Below are 25,423 nucleotides of genomic sequence, written 5' to 3'. Positions count from 1 at the left end.
AGAATAGTTAGCCCTTCCATTATATAAAATTAAAAAACTAATTATGCAAGGAAAACTAATTAATAAAACTACTCTTTCCTTACCACTTAATAAGACATTGAGGAGAAAAGAAAAAGTATTACCCAAGTAAGTTTAGCTTTTAGTTTTTGTTTCAGGAATTTTCAGGTACAAAGATAGGTGTAGGACTTCAAAAGAATCATATTGATTTATATTTTATGTTTTCCAAACTGTAGGTGATATGTCATCAATAAACAATACTTTGAATAACCATCAACTGACTCATCTACAGTCGCTGTTAAACAACAATCAAATGTTTCCTCCAAATCAGCAACAACAGCAACTTCTCCAGGGGTACCAGAATCTCCAGGCATTCCAAGGACAGACCACAATGCCTTGCCCAGCTAACAGTAATCCCATGGCTTGTCTGTTTCAGAACTTTCAGGTATTCTCCTTCTCAGGATCACGTCAGTAAAAAAAAACAATGGCTGGATTTGTTTAAATGCTTAATTTGAGGCAAAGAAGAAAAAGATTATGTGTTCTTTGCTTCTATTTATTGTTAATTCTCATTCATAAGCATTGATAAAAATTTCAGGTTTTGGTGTGGTTATTTCATTTTGGTTGAAGCATCTCAGTCATCCTTTTTGAGCTGTTGGTAAAAACTGAACTTTTATCCTGAATTCTTACTTGATGAGTTCCAGTTTTTCATTGCTGTCAGATTAAGACCCACATCCTTAGCACACCCAGTTCCAGCATTTCCAGCCCAAGCTCTCACCTCTCTCCTCCTGGCTTCAGTCACATGGTCTTCCTGGGTTCTACGAAGTGAATAAATTTCTGATAGATTAAGAAGCTAAATGAAAACAGCATTAAATAAATATAAGAAAATATAGAAGTTTTTTAAAAATATAATCCTGAGGTAGAGAATGCTTTCTAAGCAGACACAAAACCACGATGTCAAAAGGAGAAGTTAATAGAGTTGAATACCTAAAAGGATCAAAGATATTTCAAACAATTAAAAACAAGTAGCAACCTGGCAGAAAATATTTGCATAATACATACCAAATATTTTACACCTGTAGTATAAAAAGACTTCCTGCAAATCAGAAAAATAAATAGCAAATGAATAGAAAAATGAAAAGTCAATATGAACAGACAATTCATAAAAAATCAAGATAAACTATTAATAAACATGAAACTGATCATTTACACAAATTACAGCACTAATATGTCCATTAGACTGATGCTGTCTATTACTGACAAAGGTGTAGGGAAATGGATATTATTGGTTGGGTTGGAAACCTTTTATTTAAGGTATACAAACTTCATGTATTTCATAAATACAAATTTAGGAACACAGTGATTCTTCCCACCAGACCCCACCCTCCCACCTACACTATCATCCTTCTTCCTCTTCCCGCTCCTATTCCCATTCTTATTTTTTTACTAAGATAAATTTTCAATTAACTTTATACACATATGATTAACTCTCTAATAAGTAAAAAGTTCAGCAAATAGCATGAAAAAAAAAAAACTGTTCCTCAACAGTCGAGACAAGGGCTATTCAAACTCATTGCATCACAGAGTGTCAATTTCATTTCTATAGATTACCTTTTAGGTATTCTGTTATTTACCACAAATCAGGGAGAACATATGGTATTTGGTTTTTTGGGACTGGTTTATTTCACTAAGTATGATGTTTTCCAGTTGCATCCATTTGGTTGCAAAAGACAGGATTTCATTTTTTTTTTACTGCTATGTAGTATTCCATGGTGTACATGTACCATAATTTCTTTCTCCAGTCTTTAGTTGAGAACATTTGGATTGTTTCCATATCTTAGCTATTGTGAATTTACCTGCAATAAACATGGGTACAGATATGCTGATTTCATTTCCCCTGGGTAAATTCCCAGGAATGGCGTGGCTGGGTCATATGGTAGGTCTATATTCAGATTTCTGAGATATCTCCATACTGTCTTCCACAGTAGCTGTACCAGTTTACATTCCCACCAACAGTGGATTAGAGTACCTTTTCCCCCAAATCCTGCCAGCATTTGTTGTTTGTTGATTTCTGTATGAAAACCATTCTAACATGGGTGAGGTGAAACCTCATTGTGGTTTTTTGATTTGCATTTCCCTGAAGGCTAGTGATCCTGAACATTTTTTCGTATGTCTGTTGGCCATTTGGATTTCCGCTTTTGAAATATGCCTGTTTAAGTCTTTTATCCATTTTTTAATTTTATTTTATTTTTTGATAGGCATAGTTAGACAGTGAGTGAGAGAGAGAGAGAAAGAGAGAGAGAGAAAGATCTTCCTTCCGTTTGTTCACCCCCCAAATGGCCGCTACAGCCGTTGCGAAGCGCCGATCCGAAGCCAGGAGCCAGGTGCTTCCTCCTGGTCTCCCATGCTGGTGCAGGTGCCCAAGCACTTGGGCCATCCTCCACTGCCTTCCCAGGCCACAGCAAAGAGCTGGACTGGAAGGGAACAACTGGAACAGAATCAGGTGCCCCGACCAGGACTAGAACCGGGGTGCCAGCACCGCAAGCAGAGGATTAGCCTAGTGAGCCGCAGCACCGGCCTTACCCATTTCTTAACTGGATTCTTTGTTTTGTTGATGTTGAGTTTCTTTATTTCTTTATATATTCTAGATATTAATCCTTTATCTAGTGCAGAGTTTGCAAAAATTTCTTTCATTCTGTTGGCTTCCTCTTCACTTTGCTGAGTGTTTCTTTTGCAGTTCAGAAATTTCTCAATTTGAAATAATCCCAGTTGTTAATTTTGGCTTTGACTGTCTGTGCCTCTGGGGTCTTTTCCAAGAACTCTGCCTATGCCAAAGTTTTTGCCGTAGCATTGTCTGTGTATATGAAGGCTATTGATTTTTGTGTGTTGATTTTACCAAACTCTTTTATGAGTTCCAATAGCCTCTTAGTGGAGTCTTTTGGATCCCCTATAAATGGAATCATGTCTTCTAAAGTAGGGATAATTTGACTTCTGCCTTCCCAATTTGTATTTCTTTGATTTCGTTTTCTTGCCTAATGGCTCTGGCTAAAACTTTCAGGACTGTATTGAATGGCAATGGTGAGAATGGGCATCCTTGTCTGCTTCTGGATCTCAGTGGGAATGCTTCCAACTTTTCTCCATTCAGTAGGATGCTAGCCATGGGTTTCTCATAAATTGCCTTGATTGTGTTGAGAAATGTTCCTTTTTATACCCATTATGCTTAAATTTTTCATCATGAAAGGGTACTGTATTTTAGCAAGTGCTTTCTGTACATCAATTGAGAAAATCATATGGTTTTTGTTCTTCAGCTTGTTAATGTGATGCTATCACACTGATTAATTTATGAACATTGACCCATCCCTGCATACCAGGGATAAATCCCATTTGGCCCAAGTGAATCTTTCTGATGTATGGTTGTATTCGATTGCTTAGTATTTTGTTGAGGATTTTTGTGTCTGTGTTCATCAGGGAAATTGATCTGTAGTTCTTCTCTGCAGTCCCTTTTTCAGGTTTAGGAATTATGGTGATGTTGGCATCTTGGAGTTTGGGAGGATTCCCTCCCTTTCAGTTGTTTTGAGTAACTTGAGAAGAATTGGAGTTCATTCTTCTTTAAATGTCTGCTAGAATTCAGCAGTGAAGCTATCCGGTCCTGGGCTTTTCTCTGCTGGGAGGTTCTTTATTACTGATTCAATTTCCATCTGGTTATTAGTCTGTTTAGGTTTTCTATGTCTTCACGGCTCAATTTAGGTAGATTGTATGTGTCCAGGAATCTATCCATTTCTGCTAGGTTTCCTGATTTGTTGGCATACAGATCCTTGTAGTAATTTCTGATGCCTCTTTTTATTTCTGTGGTGTATGTTGTTGCATTTCTTTTTCATCTCTAATTTTATTGATTTGGTTAGTTGGATCAGTGGTGTGTCAATTTTTTTTATTTTTTCAAAAAACCAGCTCTTCATTTTGCTGATCATTTGTATTGTTTTTTTGTTTCCGATTTTGTTTATTCCTTCTCTAGTTTTAATTATTTCTTTTCACCTACTGTTTTGGGTCTGATTTGCTGTTGTTTTTCTAGGTCCTTGACATTCACTGATAGCTCATTTACTTGGTGCCCTTCCAGTTGCTAGATGTAAGAACCAATTGCTATAAACTTTCCTCTTAACACAGCTTTTGCTGTATCCCATAAGTTTTAATATGTTGTATTGTCATCTTCATGTGTTTCCAGAAATTTTTTTTTATTTATCTATCACCCACTGTTCATTCAGGAGCATGTTGTTTAGTCTCCATGTGCTTGCGTATGTTCTAGAGAGTCTTGAGTTGTTGATTTCCAACTTCATTCCATTGTGGTCAGAGAAGATGCATGGTATGATTTTGATTTTTTTTTTTTTTTGAATTTGCTGAGACTTGCTTTATGGCCTAGTGTGTGGTCAATTCTAGAGAAAGTTCCCTGCACTGCTGAGCAGAATGTGTATTCTGCAACTGTAGGGTGAAAAGTTCTGTACATATGCATTAGGTCCATTTGGTCTATAGCATCAATTAACTCTTATTGTTTCCTGGCTGATTTTCTGTCTAGTGATCTGTCCATTGCTGAAAGTGGGCTACTGAAGTCCCCCATTACTATTGTATTGGAGTTTATGTCTGCCTTTAGATCCATTAACATTTCTTTTAAATAGCCAAGTTACCTGTAATTGGATGTGTATATGTTTATTATTGTCAAATCTTCCTGTTGAATTAACCCCTAATCATTACATAGTGCCATTCTTTATCTCTTTTAACAGTTTTTGTGTTAAAGTCAATTTTGTTTGATGTTAGAGTCGCTACACCAGCTCTTTTTTGGTTTGTGTTAGCATGGATTATCTTTTTCCATCCTTTCACTTTCAGTCTGCATGTATCTTTGTTGGTGAGATGTGTTGCTTATAGACAGCAAATAGATGGGTTTTGTTTTTTACTTCATTCAGCCAGTCTGTATCTCTTAACAGGAGAGTTTTTTTTTTTTTTTTAATTCATTTAACAGAGAGTGAGGCAGTGAGAAAGAGAGAGAAAGGTCCTCCTTCCGTTGGTTCACCCCCCAAATGACCGCCATGGCTGGCACTGCGCCTATCCGAAGCCAGGAGCCAGGTGCTTCTTCCTGGTCTCTCATGCGGGTGCAGGGCCCCACTTGGGCCATCCTCCACTTCCCTCCCAGGCCACAGCAGACAGCTGGACTTGAAGAGGAGCAACTGGGACCATAACCCGGCACCCATATGGGATGCTGGCACCACAGGCGGAGGATTAACCAAGTGAGCCGTGGCACCAGCCCCAACAGGAGAGTTTTTAAGGTGACTATTGATAAGTAACATCTTGGCCCTGCCATTTTCATATAAATAATACTATTTTTTACTCTGGATTTCCTTTGTACTTTTGCTGGGAGATTTTCTGCCTTCACCTTCTTTCATAGTGATGACTATGTTTCTGTGTCTCTATGTGTAGCACATCCTTAAGCATCTTTTGTAAGGCTGGATGAGTGGTGACAAATTCTTTCAATTTCTGTTTGTTATGGAAGTTCTTTATTTCACCTTCATTCATAAATGAGAGATTTGCAGGGTACAGTATTCTGGGTTGACAGTTTTTTTCTCTTAAGATGTTGAGTATATCTTACCATTCTCTCTGAGCCTATAGGGTTTCTGATGAGATGTCAGCTGTGAGTCTAATTGGAGATTCTCTGAGAGTAATCTGCCATTTTTCTCTTACACATTTTAGCTGCCTTTATGTTTTACTTTGGAGAATTTGACTACAATGTGTTGTGGTAAAGATCTTCTCTGGTTATGCCTATTAGGAGTTCTATGTGCTATACTTTAACGTTCCTTTCTTTCTCCAAATTAGGGAAGTTTTCTGTAATTATTTTACTACAAAGTCCTTCTGATCCATTCTGTCTTTCCACACCTTCAGGAACTCCTAAGACCCATATGTTGGGTTGTTTGACAGTATACCGTAAATCCCCAACACTGTTTTATAGTTTTCTAATTTCTTCTTCTTCTTTTTTTTTTTTTTTTGGGGGGGTCTGACTGTATAATTTCCAGAGATTTGTCTTCTAACTTGGATATTCTTTCTTCTGCCTTACTAAGTCTATTGTTAAGGCTTTCTAGCACATTTTTTATTTGATCTTTTGAATTCTTCATTTCCAATATTTCATTTTGATTTCTCTTTAAAATCTCTATTTCATGGGAAAAAATTTGATTCATGTCATTTGTGTATTTATTTAATTTATGGATGTGCTTCTGACTACTTCTGAGTAATCCTATGATCAATTTTTTTTAGTTCTGTTTCCGGCATTTCTTCAATCTCTTCATCTTCACATTCTAGTATTGAAATGTTGTGGTGTTCCTTTGCAGGTATCATGTTGTCTTCCTTATTCTTGTTTCTTGAGTTTCTGTGTTTATTTTTAGGCATTTGTAGAGATACTTGTTGTTTTTTTTTTTTTTCTTTTCCTGTGATGGCTTTTATCTTTGGACTATGCTTCTGTGTGTTAGTGGAGTGTCTGCTCTTTCTGTGAATACCCAGAGCTGTGTGCTGGGTGTGGTCAGGGAGCTCTGTTTAGTGCTCCAGGATGAGGGGACTGTCCAATGTGCCACCTAAGTTGGGTGTGGTAAATGCCTTTTTTTTTTTTTTTTTTTTTTTTAGCAGAGGAGTGGATTTGATCAGCTCTGTTGGTGTAGTCTCACGCTTATCTCCTCTACTCCAAGAAGACAAAGGCTCTAGCCCCAGTGGGTACAGTATTCATTCTCACTGCGCAAGAACCACATAAAGGATCTGAGCAGTCCTTAGTGTGAGCACGGATTTCACAGCAATGCCTCTCAGCAGGCAGTCAGGGAACTCTGAGCGTTTGGAGCTGCCCACAGTGATTGCTCAGCTACCCAGCTACACCCTGCACCCTCCCATGCACTGCGCCCTCCCACGCAAACACAGTCTTTTCACAGTCTGTCCAGCACACAAGGTTCCTACAGTCACAAGCACCCAGCCCTCTGTCAGTTCTCCAACCAGACTCAGGCATCTCCTCTCAGCTGGTTGCTATACATTCAGATACAAGCTGGCGCAGCTGTTACATGTGTCCAAAATGGTGCCTGCCCTCTCTCAGCTAGTTACAGGACACCAGTGTCAAGGCAGTCAGGGAGAGAGAGATGTGTCCCCTTTTTTGTACTGTCTGTGTTGGCAGGTGCACCCCACCCCCAACTGGACTCTAAGCTGGACTCATGCTAGACTGTTCCCACAGCTTTATCACCAATGGGTTGATCTGCTGTGGTCTGGTCTCACCTCACTCTCCATAGCTGGTGCTGAGGCTCTCAGCTGCTAGTATCCTGAGTTGTGTGTGTCCATACCCTCCACATAGATCCACAATGTCTGTCTAATTTGCATGGAGTTTCATATGCCATTTTCTCCCTAACTCCTCCCTGAGATTGCATTATCTCGCTTTCCTTTGTTTAACTATCTTCCCCTAGACGAGAGCAGTAAGCTCCCTCCCTGTTCCACCATCTTGGAATCAGTCCCTGTGTCGCTCCCCCTCTTCGTGGAGGAGCAACACTGAACCCTGCGCTGTTCTTTTTGTCTGCTCGGCCCTCCCCGGGTTTGCTGCTGGTTCTTCCCGGGTTGGCTACTATCCCTTCCACCTCCGTGGAAGGGCAGTTCCCCCTGGCCACATTCCCCACTTCCGCAGGGGAGCGGCACACCGCCGGCCGGCTTTTCTCGGGGGCTGCACAGGTGTTCCTTCAGCTAGATGTTCCCCATAGATGTTTCTGGTGCATGCCGTCTCTCTCCTCCTTTATAGTCCTCCTCCGCCAATCCCAACTCGGCTGCCCACACGCCGAGTACGCTGCTCTCCAATCAGGAGCAAGTCCTACAGTTAATTGGTTGAACTGGAGGCAGCTGTGCGGAAGCTGTTTACTTCTCTCCCAGCGCCATATTGTGGGAGAGCAGATGCATAGAATAAGTCTTAATTCCAGTAACTCAGTCTAGTCCGGTTTGCTCCCCACAGATCCCCCTTTCTTTTTATTTTTGGCGTTGATACGCGCCTGTCTTCGGTGTCCCGCGGCACACACTCTGCTCTACTTGCTAGAGTTGCCACAGGCTCTTACAAGTCCTATCAATCAGGCAAACCGAATCCGGGTCCTCTCTTCGCCATGTTGTGAGGAGGTTTTTAGGCGCTGATGCGTGCCTGTGTTCGGTGCCCTGCAGCGCATGCTTTGCTCTGCCTGCAGGGGCTTACAAGCTCTATCAGGCAAACCGAATCCAAGCCTTCTCATTGCCTTTTTGTGGGGGAGACTTATTAGTGTTGGTTCGTGCCTATCTTCGGTGACCTGCAGCTCATACTCTGGTCGAGCTGCTTGCTGGCGCTTACCGCCTTAATTAGGCAGACCGAATCCAAGCTTTCTCATTGTTGTATTGTGGGGAAGCCTTACTGATGTTAATTCGTGCCTGTCTTCGGTGACCTGCGGCGCATAAGCTGCTAGCTGCCCGCAGGTGCTCATCGTGCTCATCGCCTCACTTAATCAGGCAGACCGAATCCAAACTTTCTCGTTGCCATGTTGAGGGGAGGCCTTTCTATTTCTCTATTTCTCTATCTCCGGGCATTCCTATTTCTCCCATTTTACTTCTATCTCCCAGCATTCTTATTTCTCTCATTTTATTTCTAAACTTCTATTTCTCTTATCCCTGCAGCTTCCCTGCGCCTCGCGCTGCCGGCAGCTTCACGGCTCCGCGCAGCTTCCCGGCGCCTCGCCCCGCCCCGAGGCTGCTTCTCGGCGCCTCGCCGGCTCTGAGCTGCTTCAGCCTCTCTCATCTGCGCGGCTTCCCGGCTTTGCGCGGCTTGGCTTCGCGCGCTCCGCAGTCTCCACGCCCTTCGCGTCTGCACCACGGCCTCGCGCCAGCCCCGTTCCCTATCTATTCACGCCCCGTGCTCTCTCTGCACGCGGCGGCTTCCGCGAGTAACACAGCGTAGCTTACGTGTCCGCCACTAGCATTCAATCTAAGTTCCCCGGGCTAGCCTGGCGAATTCAACCCAGCATACGTCTCCGCCCCACGGTTTGGCTTCCCGTCCTTTGCTCCCCGGGCTAATCAGACGGATCCCAACCAGGCTCACGTTTCAGCTTCTGGTTTCAACTTTTCGCCCCCTATTCCCGGGCTAACTTGAGAATCCCAAAGTGGCTTTCGTGTCCGCCTTGGCCTGCCCCCCGCGGCTTCAATTTCCCTAACACTTTTCTCTACCCGGTATGTTTCCCCAAACTTTCCTCCAACGATATTCCTCCCTCATTTCTCCTGGCCTCTCCCCACAGTCCGCGTCCGAGTCTGTTTGTTCTAGCTTTCACTTTCGCTTTCGACCTTAGAGATTTCTCCCAGCTTCCCCCCGTAGTCCGTATCTGAGTCTATGCCTAGGCTTTCAATAGCTTCTTCCGGCACCCTTTTCGTCCGGCTTTTCCCTAGGCTGTTTGCTAGTCTCTCTCTCCGGTATTTTCCCAGTTCTTCCCGTTTCTTCCTTCTTAAGTTTGCTATCCAACCTAGGTTTCCTAATCCGAGTCATTTCTTCCCTCCTAAGTTTCCTATCCGTCCTAGGTTTCCTATCCGAGTCACGGCACCATTATGTCGCTCCCCCTCTTCGTGGAGGAGCAACACTGAACCCTGCGCTGTTCTTTTTGTCTGCTCGGCCCTCCCCGGGTTTGCTGCTGGTTCTTCCCGGGTTGGCTACTATCCCTTCCACCTCCGTGGAAGGGCAGTTCCCCCTGGCCACATTCCCCACTTCCGCAGGGGAGCGGCACACCGCCAGCCGGCTTTCTCGGGGGCTGCACAGGTGTTCCTTCAGCTAGATGTTCCCCTTAGATGTTTCTGGTGCATGCCGTCTCTCTCCTCCTTTATAGTCCTCCTCCGCCAATCCCAACTCGGCTGCCCACACGCCGAGTACGCTGCTCTCCAATCAGGAGCAAGTCCTACAGTTAATTGGTTGAACTGGAGGCAGCTGTGCGGAAGCTGTTTACTTCTCTCCCAGCGCCATATTGTGGGAGAGCAGATGCATAGAATAAGTCTTAATTCCAGTAACTCAGTCTAGTCCGGTTTGCTCCCCACACCCTGGATAGACTTTTAAATACACATGCCCTTTGGCCAGGAAGTTCAACTTCTTTGTCTGTTTCAGAGGAATCTTCAAATGAAAGCAAAACAGTCCATGAAGGAGGGAAGGAGAGAGGATAGAGTGGGAAGTATCATTATGCTCTTAAAAAAAAATATATATATATATTATAAAATACATGAAATTTGTTTCCTTTTTATAAGTAAAAAAAATTAGAAAAGCAAAAGAGCTCATACCTGAATTTCATTATAACGTGATTCATGGTATCAAAAATTTGAACCGCTTACTTGCCATCAGTAGTGAAATAGTTAAATATGTTATGGTATGGCCATTGAAAATATTAGGCAGATATACATAATCTTATATGAAAAATGTGTAAAATCACAAGACTTCAATGCTGTAGTATTGCAGAACAGTGCTGTGGTAGAATCCCATTTTTGATGAACAGAAGAAAGAAGGAGAGGAAGGAAGAAAGGAAGGGAGGGAGGGAGGAACACTAGGTATATACCTACACATGTTAATGTGTTAGAAGTCGCTGCAAGGATGCAGTCCATCACTAGCTGCCTACGAGACAAGAAAAGAGTTTCAAATGGGGTAGGAAAATGTAGGTTTGAGTGAGGAATAGTGGTGCAGAAAATGTTTTTATCTTTTGACAATTACAAAATGTTCTTATGTATTTGTAATAAAGTGATTTAGAATGGAAGAGGAAACGCTAAACCAAGTCACCAAAGAGAAAAATAAGATAAAGGCTAAAGAGAGCCCATTAGTCTTTTATTTATTTATTTGACACAGTTACAGACAGTGAGAGAGAGAGACAGAGAGAAAGGTCTTCCTTCCATTGGTTCACTCCCCAAATGGCCGCCATGGCCGGCGCTGCGCCAATTTGAAGCCAGGAGCCAGGTGCTTCCTCCTGGTCTCCCATATGGGTGCAGGCACCCAAGCACTTGGGCCATCCTCCACTGCCTTCCCGGGCCACAGCAGAGAGCTGGACTGGAAGAGGAGCAACCGGGACAAGAACCCAGCGCCCATATGGGATGCCGGCACCTGCAAGCGGAGGATTAAACAAGTGAGCCACGGTGCCGGCCCTGGAGAGCCCATTAGTCTTAGCAGCAAAGTCATCACCAGTGACTGGGGAGAAGCAGTTTTGGGGAAGTGGTGGGAAGCCAGATTGCAGTGGATGGAATGGTGAATGAAAGGTGATGTATTAAAAAGAGTGGATTATTTTTTTCTAAAATTTAATTATGAAGAACCTAAGAGAAATAGGGCAGTGCCACAAGGGGATTATCACTTTGAGTGTGAACTTTTAGTATGTGAAAGCCAAGTATATAATCATTATGCTAAATGTGTAAGAGGTTGAACATAAAGGAAAAAAGTGATAACAGGTGAGGCAAGATCCCTAAGGAGGAACTTGGGATCCAGAGCATAAATGTAGGCCTCAGAATACGCGGGGGACTCTTATGTTGGGATTCAGGACTGGATTTACGACAAGTCCATTTGCAGAAAAGTGTGTGCTGTCAGGAGACTATCAGAACATAGAAATTAGAATTCTCACCTGACGAGCTCCATTTTCTCTGTTAAGTAAGGTCATCTACTAAGAATAGTGCCAGAGATGGTATAGCAGCCGGCTTGAAGAAATGGATGAAGATGTGAATAGTTATGGAGAATGAGAATGATATCTGACTATCTGACTAGAGGATCACAGGATTGATGAGCAGCAACAAGCCCCCAGATGAGGTTAGAAGCTATAATTCCTATAGACAGACACTCAGCACCCTCACTGTAGATGCAGGTAAGACAGGCAATTGAATTATTCCAATGTGGGGATTTTATCTGGTAGGTGTAGACAAGGGAAGAGTAGCAGAAGAATGGTTGATAGGCTGATGGATCCCAGGTTCTGCTTTAATAGGGAAAGATGTAAAGCCAGGAAGAAAATTATCTTTGGGAGGAAAAGTCAAAATATCAAGGGTCTGGAACAATAATTCTTAAGTGGATATTAATGAAGTCAGAGTAATCTCAAGGATGTTTTCAGACTGCACTCCTCCTTCCTGTACTGAGGTTCTGACATGCTCCACTGAGAGGCATCCATTGTCTTCCTTTACCTCTTCCCATTGAGAATTACTTCCTAGAGAGCCATTGTCATTGTTGGGCCTGTCCCTACGCCAGTCACCTGATAAAGCTAAGGAGCAGGTGTTACTGTCCCATCTACAAACTTCAAAAGCATAACCTCATATCAGAATATTTTACTGTTGAGAATGGAGTATATGTGTTTTGCTTTATGTTATATTTCACTTCATTAAGTAGAAACATCAGTAAATTAGAAATCATTTTCCTAATCCAGTTCCTTGGTTTGACCATCTGTGACTTGACTCTCTCTTTGAATCTCAAGTTACAAAGACCTATAACAACACTTAATAGGTGGAATCATCCCCTGAAAACTTTTTATGTCTAGCCGCCTCAAATTTTATTTAGCAGAATTACAAAATGTTTAGCAATGATGGGGACAAAATAAGTGAATTATATCTGCCGAATGACTTCATCCAAACATACAGTGGGAAAATAATCAAGATGTATGCCAAGTGACTTTTTATTTCATTTTTTGAAGCTTGTTCTTTATATTTCCTCCTTATATTTATCTTTTGATAAATCTTAAAATTGTCTTTTTCCTTAAGGGCTTTATGTTTTTCTCTCCTTCTCTCACTGCTTACTGTCTGTTTCTTTAAGGTGAGAATGCAGGAAGATGCAGCTCTTCTAAATAAAAGAATAAACACTCAGCCGGGGCTCACAGCACTTCCTGAGAATCCAAACACTGCGCTTCCACCTTTCCAAGAGACACCTTGTGAGTTGCAACCGAGGATTGACCCATCTCTTGGTCAGCAAATGAAGGATGGCCTCGTTGTGGGTGGCCAAGGTGATGCTTCTGTAGATGCCATTTACAAGGCAGTTGTCGATGCAGCCAGCAAAGGAATGCAGGTTGTCATCACCACTGCGGTCAACAGTACAACTCAGATCAGCCCGATTCCCGCCCTGAGTGCCATGAGTGCCTTCACTGCCTCAATTGGTGACCCATTAAATCTCTCCAGTGCTGTCAGTGCTGTCATTCATGGACGAAACATGGGAGGTGTTGAGCATGATGGTAGACTGAGGAATGCAAGAGGGGCTCGGCTGCCCAAGAATCTAGACCATGGGAAAAACGCAAACGAAGGCGATGGGTTTGAGTATTTCAAGTCAGCAAGTTGCCACGCCTCCAAAAAGCAGTGGGATGGGGAGCAGAGCCCCAGAGGAGAACGAAACAGGTGGAAGTATGAGGAATTTTTAGATCACCCAGGCCATATCCACAGTAGTCCTTGTCATGAAAGGTCCAACAACGTCTCCACACTGCCATTTCTGCCTGGGGAGCAGCACCCAATCCTGTTACCACCAAGAAACTGTCAAGGGGATAAAATTCTGGAGGAAAATTTCAGGTATAATAACTACAAAAGAACTATGATGAGTTTTAAGGAGAGACTGGAGAACACTGTGGAAAGATGTGCACACATTAATGGGAACAGACCCCGACAGAATCGGGGGTTTGGAGAGCTGCTCAGCACTGCAAAGCAAGACCTGATCCTAGAGGAGCAGTCTCCAAGTTCCTCAAATAGTTTGGAAAGTTCTCTGGTCAAAGACTACATCCATTACAATGGAGACTTCAATGCCAAAAGCATTAATGGGTGTGTGCCTAGCCCTTCAGACGCTAAAAGCATTAGTAGTGAAGATGACCTAAGGAATCCAGACTCCCCCTCTTCCAATGAATTGATACATTACAGACCAAGGACGTTCAATGTTGGCGACTTGGTCTGGGGCCAAATCAAGGGACTGACTTCCTGGCCTGGAAAATTAGTAAGAGAAGACGATGTTCACAATTCATGTCAACAAAGCCCCGAGGAAGGGAAGGTATACCAATCTTTATCCATTGTCAAATACTAATCTTTGTCCAGGTATCGGTACTTGTATGTTGTTATCATCACACTGGAGTCTTTGGATTTGAAATTAGGATTCTTCGTGACTCACTGAGCATCAAATGGAGGGGAGTGGTGATTGTGGTCACCAAAATGCCCTATGCACAAGGGGTGAGTTGTGAAAGTACAGATCCCACTAGGCCCAGGGAGGCTCCAGTCCTGCAGTCAGGTGTCCAGAATTTTGTCAGTGCTGCCTTCCTTCCCTGCATTTATTAATTCTTCATTCCGTACACAGAGGAGGAAGGCAGTGGTGATGAATGGGGGTTGGGGGGGAATCTGGTAGCTGTTGGTGGTCCAGGAATGTGGCAGAGGGAGGGGCCCTCCCAGATGACAGAAGGTGACAGGGGACAGCAACTTCTACGTGTGCTTAAATGTGACACAGAGGGCTGGAGAGGGGATAAAATCTAGGCGGAGTTGCAGCTGTTTCTGGAATCAACAGGTAAGGTCTAAGTTCAAAATGGTGTCTCATTTCAGGAAAAGTTCTGGGCCTTTGTAACACATGGAAGTGTTTAACCCCCTAGTCTGGTTCTACTTAACACAATCTGATCATATAAATTAAATGAAAACTGCTCCATGAAACTACCATTCAATTTAGAAGAAATTAGTAGGGGTTTTCTGGGTTTCCTTGTTTCCTCCCTTACAAATGGTAAAATTGACTCACTAGGCAAGAAATAAACAGAATGTTTAAAATAGGTTGAAAAATTTACATCTTACCAGAAGCAGATAATTATGCACATTCTGCTCCTATGTTGAGAGCGAATGTAGTTTTTTATTTTCTTAGGTAATAAAAATTACTCTTACAGGTATACATTATTCTCTTAAAGAGTATATTGTGTAATACTAGTCCAACTCTGCTTAGACTTTCTCTGGCACTTGGGTTTAATGGCAGGAAACCAAAAACGTTTTTGCCAGCACAATGAAAGGATTGTCTTTCTCCAGATGACCAGGAGGTCCTTAAACCTTTGCTTATAGTGCCTAATATATGCTTGTCAGGATACACTCCGAGAATAATGTCTCTGCGTTTGATAAGAAAATTAATTCCATACTCCTGTTCTCCAAACATTTTGCTCTCTGTACTTTCTGAGATCAGACAAACATTCTTTAAGTTGATAAACCTAAATATTTTGATAGTTTATTCAAGAAATAATTAGAAACAGCAAAAGTGGTCTTTTATGATACAAATGGAACTGCTGCAAATACTAGATGTAGACACTGAACAGTTTTACTACCTTTAGGCAGACACACCAAGTTTTTTTCATGGGCCATTTTACAAAAAGCCTAACTAAAGATTACAGCCTCCTTTCCCTGGAAACATTCCTTCCGTCCTGTGTGGCTTGTCTGAATAATAATATTTTGCTGTCAGGGGAATAAAGGTGTGTATTTGAAACACATTTCACACTAAGCAGTGGTCTGAATCTTCTGATTAATTTGTGCCTGGAAACTCCTGTGACTGAGTTATCCACTCTTGTTAGGAGAGATGATTTTAAAAACGTAAATATTACCTAAGAGTCCAAGAAATATTTATTTTGCTTCATTTAAATAATCAGCTGTTTTTCATTCGCCATAAGATAAGCAAGTGTTTTTAAAATCCAGAGTCTTCTTCCTTATTGTAGCAATGACTAATGTCTAATGCAGAGTATCAGATTACGTCTGTAAGTTCATGTGTTCCTCCACCCTTTAACTGACATCCTTATTTTGCATTGTCAAGTAAAAACCTTGCTATCAAGATACATTAAAATATCTTTAGTAATTCAAAAACATGATATAAAATACACATTAGAAGTAAAAAACTGAAAACATGTAATAAAGTGTTAAAAATTTATTCATGAAATATTTATCTATCATTAGAAAGCAAGGTTTAACAGCCTTAAAAATTCTAGTGAACATTTTAACATTCTTAAAAGCTTCTGGTCTCTTCAGGAGCTCCCTCACTTCTGCACTTGAAAAACCCAAGTACCACTTCACAGACACTTTTTTTCCTTCTGTCTTTCACAAAGCAAAGGAAAGACTCCTTCATGCCTTATTAAATGATGCCCAGTGAGTCCAACAGTGGTCTCCAAAGACACAGGTTTGTCTGATTTCAGGCCCTTACCTTTGTTTGCAGTATTAATGTCTCTGGTTCATCAAGGAAAGATAAAACTGTGTTCACTATCTTGTAAGGCAGAGCATGATCTGTGTGGGAAAGACCTGTAGGAGAACATTTTTTAAAAATTGTTAAAGTGAACCAATGATGATAGACATTTTATTTATCTAGAGCCCTTAAGGCTCAGCACAGTGTCGGAAAAGGAGATCCTTGTACCTTAATAACCAGACTTCTGTTTTAAAAAGTTAAACAGTGCCTTAGGTTCCCTTGCGTATATTGTGGCCGTTTGTAACATTTTAATAAAGTCTAGAAAGAAAGAGACTAACTCCATAAATAATTTGTTTATTGCAGTAAAACCTTATTAATTCCACCTTATTAATGAGGGATATGGGATCATATCCTCTAGTGTTTATTATGTTTTTGTAGTTTCTCAGGAGAAAAAGTTTGCCAAACAATTTCCTTACATGTTATCATTTTAAAACCATTTTTAGCCTCCCAACTTCTGTACTATTTCTGTGGCCATCAAAGTAAATTAATTCAAACTCCTGCCAGATCGCACCAGACAAAATCTATGTTAACTCAAGTTTTAGAATGCGTTTTTAAGCCCCCTCCATCCACCAGCCTATCATTTATTATTTTCAGTTGCAATCTCTGCTCTTAGCAACACTTCCAATTCGTTTTGTTTTTCGAAGAGTTGAAGTAGTAAAGCTAAATAATTAATTAGCAATATTGCACATTTACTATTTCAAAGCAAACTGGGAACTTCTCGAGCTTGCAGGTTGCACAAGTGGTCTCTGGTCTGAGAGAGGCCAGTGCAGGGATCAGAGCAAGAGCTGAGATCTCCACATTGTTTAGAAGTTACTATTTTAGCAGACATTGTTGGTCGTGATAGTAAATGACTTGGTCATTTCATCTTTGGTGGGAAATTTTATGTAGCAGAGCCACTGATAATGCATTAGAAAAGTTCAGCAGTTTCTGAGATGATTTCCCAGGAGGTATGATTTCTAAGCAGCAGGTTCTGTGCAAGCACAGTCTACAGAGAATTACAGAGAAAGGAGAGTGTAGGAGAGAGAGGTGTGGGCTCTGGGGGTTCATGGGAACTGAATCCCAATTCCAGTTACCTAAGTGGTCCTTTGTGGTCTGTTAATCTCCCAGGAGCTGCTGGGTCCTTGCTTCTCAAGTCACATGTTAATTCCTCCTCAAAATGATGTTTTATGGATTAAATGAGACTCCATAGATAAGATTATTCAGCACACAAAAGAGGCTCAGTAAACTTTAGTCTTGAGACAAGCATGTTGTGCAGTGGTTGAAAAGCTGCCTGAAAACGCCCATATCCCATGTCTGGAGTTCTTAGGTCCAAGTTCTGGTTCCAATTCTGATTACAGCTTCCTGCTAATGCATACCCTTGGAGGGAGCAGACGATGGCTCAAGCACTTGGGTCCCTGCTGGCCATATGAGAGACTCAGATTGAGAACTGGTCTCCTGGCTTTGGCTTAGGCCAGCCCTGGCTGTTGCAGGCATTTGGGGAGGAAATCAGGAGACCTCTGTCTACTCCTTTCAGAAAAGGAAAAAAAAAAAAAAACCTGGCCTCCTCACCGTATTCTGTTAGGCAGTCTGATGAATTCTAATGCCACCATTATGGAATTGCAGTCATTTGACCTTAGATATTCTTTACCCATGCATTACCCTTGCACAAAGTTCTTATTAACCAAGTTGAGAATGGAAGGGTTATAAGGACTAATATTCAAAGAATGAAATAGCTCGTGATTATTTTTCTGCAGCATATTGTACACAGATTGATGTAGCTGACTGTAAGTTAATATTAGCCACTAATCAAGCACAAGTTGTATTTGAAAGTGTTTAAAGCACTGTTTATTGAGTGAGTTTGAAAGTCCCTCTTACCTCAGTGTTTCTAAGGAGTGTTAACTTCCTCTACCTTTCTACTTTCCCCCCACAAGCACAATATTAATTAGCAGGAATTGTTAACAGTCTGTCAAAAGTTGGGCTGAGTCATGTACATATTACTGTCCTAACAGTGAAGCTACGTGACACACTGAAGGATATGTGCCTGTCATTATGCTGTTCAGGAAGTGGCATCTCCCTACTCTCAGGCTTTTTTCTATTCCTTATCAGTTTATCATGGAGCACGTTCTGGGAGGTAGCTATATTTGTTCCGCATAATTGGTGCATATTTCCTTCAGAACTATGAGTCTTGCATTTTTTTGTGGCTCAGTGGCCAAGAATAAGCGCTCAGTGCTGTGCTCCCGTACCTGGTCATGGTCAGATAGATGCACTTTCAGATCTTGGCATCAGGTTAGAGAAATCTTGAGAAGGATTTCACTACCCCTCCTATTGCACCTAGGAGCCATAATGTGCAGTCATGTTTCAGTAAATGCAACTATGAGGGAAAACAGTCATCTTCATGTACTTATTCAATAATTATTAAAAATATGGGGAAATGCTTGTTTTCTAAAACATATTTTATAATTATCATCTTTGATCTTACATTAACTAGCCTAAAAAGTTGCCTCTCAAGTAATAATAATGAAAAACTAAAATTCTTTTTTTTCTGTGTAGATAATCTTTGCTCTTTTTGAACATTATCCCATTGGTCTTCACATTTTGTTGCTCTTCCCTTTGATGTGTATTTGCACCTGGGGCAAAACTGAAAAAGAACTTACTGCTGGTTTGGTATCAAAAAAAATTTTTTTTTCGATGTAACATTTGTTGTTGGACAGGTAGAGAGACAGCTCCTGACTATGGAGAGAGGACCTACGCTTCTGTGCAATACCACTTGATTCACTGGAGACATGAGTTTCCAAGGGTCCGTGGCAGTGGGTAGGGTGCTCCTGGTTAGAATCACATGTTTACTTTTTCCCACACTGTAATATTTAGCAGTTAGAGATAAAAGTAACTTTCTGAATAGTCTTTCAAAACTGACAGAATTTGTCATTGTTTTAAAAAATCTTATCCAAATTTATTTGGGAGCCATTCGGTTGCTGTATGTCAGTGCCGCATCACAGACATGCACATTTTGACAGCGTGGAGCATAACCAGAGACAGCTTGCCCTGCTCTGGGCTCGTGTAACTTAAGACTCTGAGGCTGACTCTGAGAGGTGTGCCTTCCTGTGATGCTGAAACTTTGAAGAATGTTCTTTCTGTGCTTCATTACAGAGTTAGCTGATTGTGTTCTTTGGTGCTGTCGTTCTCTGTGTTCTTTCTGTATTTATTTTGCCTTATACCTTTTCCTAACGACCATTGGGAACAAGTCCTTTTATTGTACCCAGTCAATATTTGCAGTATTTGGGCTGCATTTTAGCTGACAGGTGCCATCAATGGTTGTCAGCACCGGAATCTTCTAGAGAAGAGAGGCAAAAAGATTTTGGAAAGTAAGAAGGTTAAAATCCCAGCTAACAAAATCAGTTCCTGATGAAAACTTAAAAGATAAATTTAAAAATCAAAGATGTGATATCAAGAAAAAGACTATGCTGAGTAAAGAGCTTGGGTGAGAATAAACTTTACTGTGGTGAGTTGTGGATTATTGTGAACTTTTTTCTCCTAAGTGAGATTAGGAGGAAGAGGAGGCCCATCTGTCTTCACACAGGTAAACCGAGACACAGCGCAGAATTCATGATCTTGTCAGTACAGTTTTCATGTAGATAGCGACCAGTGGAACCTCAGGTCCGGGGTAAATACAGTTCCATGAACTTTTAGAAATAGTTCACCCAAAACATTTAGTTCTATTTGTATGTTGTGGATTTTTATGCAATTTGCCATCACATTTAGAATAGATATACTTTCCAACTGAAATGTGGTTTTTTGGTGCCCCAAAAAATACTGTTCTCCAAAGTGAAGAGAATTGGGAGCCCCCCCCCAAAAAAAATTGCCTCCAATAGTGCCCCTGACTAACTCTGTGATGCTGTGGATTTGGTTAGTTTGTTTGAAAAGTCGGGGATTTCTTTAAGGGACTTCTCCATGAGTATTTTTGTTGTACTACTGTTGGAAAATTAGGTTCATCTGTTCTGTTATAGTTGTATCAAATTTTTACCCTAAATTTTTTATTTACCATTAACTCCTATTTCAAACATAGTGAAATATTGCACTTAAGCTGGAAGAATTTTACAGTTTGAAGATGTTATTTTTGAAATATTTACTATTATTTTAACATTTACTATTTAATAAATGTTTGCTAATAATGAATCTAATATTTGCCTCATATTTCCTTATTGCTGTAGAGCTGTATTTTCCAGGCTTCAGTTAAACTGTGTATTATTTATGCTGTTACTTACCTAACACTTTTCCTTCAATTCATTTACCAGTTTACTTATTCATTCAGCAAGTACTTTTTGAACACATATTTACTGGGGACTCTTCAAACTAATTTTTAAATTTAAATAACATCTTTAGTCTTATCTTAAGATATAATGTGTGAAATCAAATATATTACTTGTATTTATCTAATATAAATTTAAATGAAGATGTAACTCTTCTTTAAAATGTTTAAAACGTCTGTCTGTGTTCCACCTAAAATAATTTCGCTAATACCCACAGCACTTTGGGAGAAAGGCTGCTTTGGTGTTTGTAGAGAACCTTCATGTTCATGGCGTTCTTAGGTCCCATCAATGACCCATAATGATGTGCATAATGATCCCCCTTTTACAGATGAGAGAACGGAAGCCCAGTGAAGTACGTTCCTAAGGACCCAACTCACAGGCACTTAAGCCAGCCTCAACGCTGGTCCTGCAACTCTAAGCTTGGTACTCATTGCCTTATAAATCCCCCCCAACAACAGGGCATTGTACAGATGGAATGGGAAGTGAAGAATGAGAAGGGGAGCTTGAAGGCATTCATCTTGTCTGTTATGGAAGCTGTGATGTGATGTGGCTTGTGCTTCATCCTTTGACCTTTGTGTGACAGCTTTGCCTCAGCATTAAATAGCAGCAAAGAATTCACAAAGGGAGGTGTTATCCCGATGAAAGCCTGCAGGGAATTTTGACATCCTCTCCAGTAAACTAGCTCCATACAAAAGTGATCTAGCATCATTGATACAAGGTTTTCTAGTATGTGCTCACTTTAGGGGGTTAGTTTGGCTCTGTGAGCTTTGTGTCTTTTTGTCATAGACTTTAAGTTACTTCTGAGATATACTACAAGCCATGGTGCTGACCCCATATAAAAATTAAATTGCCAAATCTTTAGTATGTGCCTTGTGGACAAAATAAACAAGAGACTCAGCCTTTGTCAGGAAAATGCTTAATCCTCCACCATATAATAGAGTCTGGCTTTCTGAGTACATTTCTAACCCCATTAATCAGCCTATGTGACTGTTAATGCTGAAGAATCATTATAGCTAAAGAATCTGAAAGAGTTCAATGAAAGAAGAGTTTTAACATTCAGAAAATTCAGTATATGTGTATGTTTTCAATAGAGCTATATTTGATCTATAAATGCACATAATTTCCAGGCATCTTTTTATAATTCTTATATATAATGTGTGTAAAGAGTATATACCATGATGGGTATTACTATCAGCATCATCATTAGTAGACGAGACCATGTGGGCAGATTATGAGTAAAGATAAATTCTTCTCCCAATTTCTCACAAAGATAGTAATTAAATAATTTCTGGAATTCCTATTCAAGATTATAATTACAAAATTATTACATACCTTGAATGACTTGCTCCTCTAGTGTGACTTAAAAATACTTGTGTGTGTTTACACTTTTTACTGTTGTATGTATATATTTGATTTCCTAGTACTTTTTTGATTTGCAAAGTAGCTGAGTGGTTTTCCATTTTTAAACCATTAAACATGATTTCTGTGTGACTAGAAATTGAATTTATTTTGTTTTTCCATGATACCATTTTTGAGGTATCTTTAAAGAGTTGTCTGAATATTGTTCATGGATATGAATATTTTCCAGAAAAAACACACATTCAGTATATATTTTACGGTAAAGTACTAAAATTCTGAAATAAAATAAGCACTTTCTTTTGGATATGTATGACCTTGTTATGTCAGTAATGCACAGTGATGTGTATCCTATTTATATTTAGTTTCAGAAAGCACCATCATTGTATTCTCTTTCAAGGCCAATGAATATTTCCTAAATAATATATTTCATTGTGAGAGTACCTTAAAGCCTTAGAGAAGATTTAAATGAAGAAAGAATACTGGGCCGGCGCCACGGCTCAATAGGCTAATCCTCCGCCTGTGGCGCCGGCACACCGGGTTCTAGTCCCGGTCGGGGCGCCGGATTCTGTCCCAGTTGCCCCTCTTCCAGGCCAGCTCTCTGCTGTGGCCCGGGAGTGCAGTGGAGGATGGCCCAAGTGCTTGGGCCCTGCACCCCATGGAAGACCAGGAGAAGCACCTGGCTCCTGCCATCGGATCAGCGCGGTGCGCTGGCCGCTGCGTGCCAGCCGCGGCGGCCATTGGAGGGTGAACCAACGGCAAAAGGAAGACCTTTCTCTCTGTCTCTCTCTTTCTCTCACTGTCCACTCTGCCTGTCAAAAAAAAAAAAAAAAAAGAATAGTAGATAATTATTTCAGAAAAAAATGACTAGGAAATTATCAAAGCATAAAAATTTTGAAGATAAATTTGGGTTAGTTATCATCTAAATGTTCTTTAAAAGTGTAACTTAATTTTAAATCATTTGACCTAAGTTTTTGAATGTGCATGTGTGGTTGTATTTTGTGTGTGGTAAGTGTAAACCTTACATATATAAAATGTTTATTTCAACATATGTCAGAATTAGTATGGTGAAGATAGGTTAAGCACTTTGAAGTTAGACCTGAGCTTCAGTTCTGACCATGTTACTTAAACTCATTGAGCCACATCTGTAAAATAACAACAATAAGAATAGTTTGCAGTTTAATGCAGTTTAATAAAAATACTAGTTTGTAATGATGGATAAAGCATAATAAATGCACAAGAAATGCTTTTGCTGTCCCTTATTTTTTATTTAATTTTAAATAAAGATTGAAGACAAAAATAGTTTTGTCACCAGAGAGAAGTCATGGGATTCTTTGCGCAAAAAAGAATTCAGGCATGAGAGAGCAAGGTAGCAAGGTTTTACTGGGGGCGGGGCATCCGTCAGAATGTAACGGACAGAGAGTGCCCATCACTCAGACTGGGGTTGAATGGAGAGAATACACCTGGCAGGCCAGGTGGGCGGCTCAGTGGAGAGCTGAGTGTGCAGTCTTTGTTTAGACTGAGCCTATAGTAGGAAAAGGGTCCAGTTTCCTCCTCCCCTCCGCCCCTTCCCATCCCCATCCTCCTGGACAAAGGGTTTGCTGAGTGTAAATTAGGAAATTCCTCCCCAGGCTTGCTGGCACCTGGCAGAGGGCCCTCCCCACTAGGCTGTAGGATGTAGTGGCTTCATTGCTCTATGTTATCAGGCCAGATGACCCATTTGGTGCTGGGGAAGGGCTGGGACCACCTGGGAGGTTATCAGGGTCTGGGCAGGACTTTGACGTGTAGATGCTGGGCTTTTGCAGACGCCGGTTTTCTCAGGCCCCTCTCACATGCACATAGGCTAAATTGTAATTTCCTCCCGAACAGTTTGATCTCAGTTTTTATTAACATATTATAATTGTACATATTTGTGATAATTTGATGTATGTGTATAATGTATAATGATCAAATCAGGGTAATCTCTTTGTGTTAGGAACCTTTGGGTTCCTCTTTTCTAGTTCTGTTTGAAACGCATAGTAGATTGTTGTGAACTGAGTCCCCCTTCTGTGCTGCAGAACATTAGAAATCATTGCTCTTCTGTGACTGTCTTTGCCACCTGTTATCCAGGCTCCCTCTCTGCCCCTCCTTCTGCCTCTCCTAACCTCTGGTGACCACTATTCTGCATACTACTTCTATGAAATTGACATTTTTATTTGTCATTTTGTGCCTGGCTTTTATTTCACTTAGCTTAATGACCTCCAGTTCCATCCATGTTACCATAAATAGCAGGATTTCATGCTTTTTATGACTGAATAATATTCCATGTGTGTATATACCACATTTTCTTTATCCATTCATCCATCAGTGGATACCTTGGTTGATTCCATATGTTGGCTATGGTAAATATTGCTGCAAGTAAACCTAGGGTAAACTTAGGCGTGCTGATAGCTTTTTGATATACTGATTTCATTTCCTTTGGATATATACCCAGAAGTGGGATAGCTGGATCATATGGTAATTCTATTTTTAGTTTTTTGAGGAACCTCTATACTGTTCTCCATAATGGCTTCACTAATTTCATGCTCCCACCAACAAACTAACTTAGTTTTTTTAATTAAGGATAAGCCTGAACTGGGATAAGTTTTCATTGCGATGGCATGCTTTGTTTCAGTGTGAATCTCCATCCAATGGCCTGATCCTGAGAGATCCTGAGATCTCTCACAACTGTTGTATCATTTGTGTCTAACAGAACCTTATATTAAAAGAGAGCTCCCTTCCTATTACCGAGAAGATCATTTAAATACAAGTGGAATTAGTTATTGGTTACATACAAATAATATGCAAAACTTTCTTATAGTCCATTCACATAAGTGAATACAAGATGGAGCTTCCTTTCCAACATGAAATGTGAAAATATACAGACACCTTTCTTTTTTAACAGTTTATGGATACATTCAACTTACTTAAGCTTTTCTAGACATCACAATAGGGCACTTTTCTCTATGTGACATTGCAACACCATTGTTTCGTATTCTAGCATGCAGTGGGTGAGGTGCCCAACTGAATTTGTGTGTTTAAGATTTTTGGGTTCCTTAGGACAAAATATAAAAATATGAATAATAAAACATTTCCATTATTTGACTATTCTTTCGTTGAATAATGAGAAATGCTTGCTTACAGATTTGATAATGGAACCCCTTTTTAATCAGCGTTTTCTAGATTTTAAGCAATCATAAATGTTATTCACAAATTAGTCACAAAAATATGATGGCAAAAGTTAGTAAGCTTTTTTGTTCATTGGTGTTTATTTTCTTATCCATGAGACATTTAGCTAACCTCTGGGTTTTTATATAGAAGTGACTTAGGGGTGAAGGGAGAAACTGGGGTAAGAGGTAACCAGGGTCCTTGTCTTGAAGCTGGGTTTATATAGCCAGCAACACTGGTTTCACTTACATTGATCAATAATGGCAGTGTTTTTCTAAAAGTGTTTTTATTTTCAAGTCACATTCAGGTTCTTCCTATTTATTGTTTTCCCTGGGAGGGCATGGCTTCAAGACCCATGACAGAGATCCTTGGGGGTACCTGTGGCAAAGGC

General features: G+C 40.7%; 1 protein-coding gene across 14 annotated transcripts in view; it reads left to right on the top strand.

The window, feature by feature from the left end:
* The window catches only part of MBD5 (methyl-CpG binding domain protein 5), a 494,793-nt gene that overhangs the window by 454,651 nt on the left and 14,719 nt on the right, over positions 1-25,423 (top strand). For all 14 annotated transcript variants that reach the window (XM_070070952.1, XM_070070949.1, XM_017342834.3 and 11 more), the window contains 2 exons: positions 234-442; positions 12,800-14,008. In XM_070070952.1, the coding sequence (XP_069927053.1) occupies positions 234-442; positions 12,800-14,008 (1,418 nt within the window). The remainder of the gene's footprint in view (positions 1-233; positions 443-12,799; positions 14,009-25,423) is intronic.

This window comes from Oryctolagus cuniculus, chromosome 3 (assembly GCF_964237555.1).
Source record: "Oryctolagus cuniculus chromosome 3, mOryCun1.1, whole genome shotgun sequence".
Classification (NCBI taxonomy): Eukaryota; Metazoa; Chordata; class Mammalia; order Lagomorpha; family Leporidae; genus Oryctolagus; species Oryctolagus cuniculus.
The sequence above is the reverse complement of the archived record's forward strand: the minus strand, read 5'-3'. Positions and strand labels throughout refer to the sequence as shown.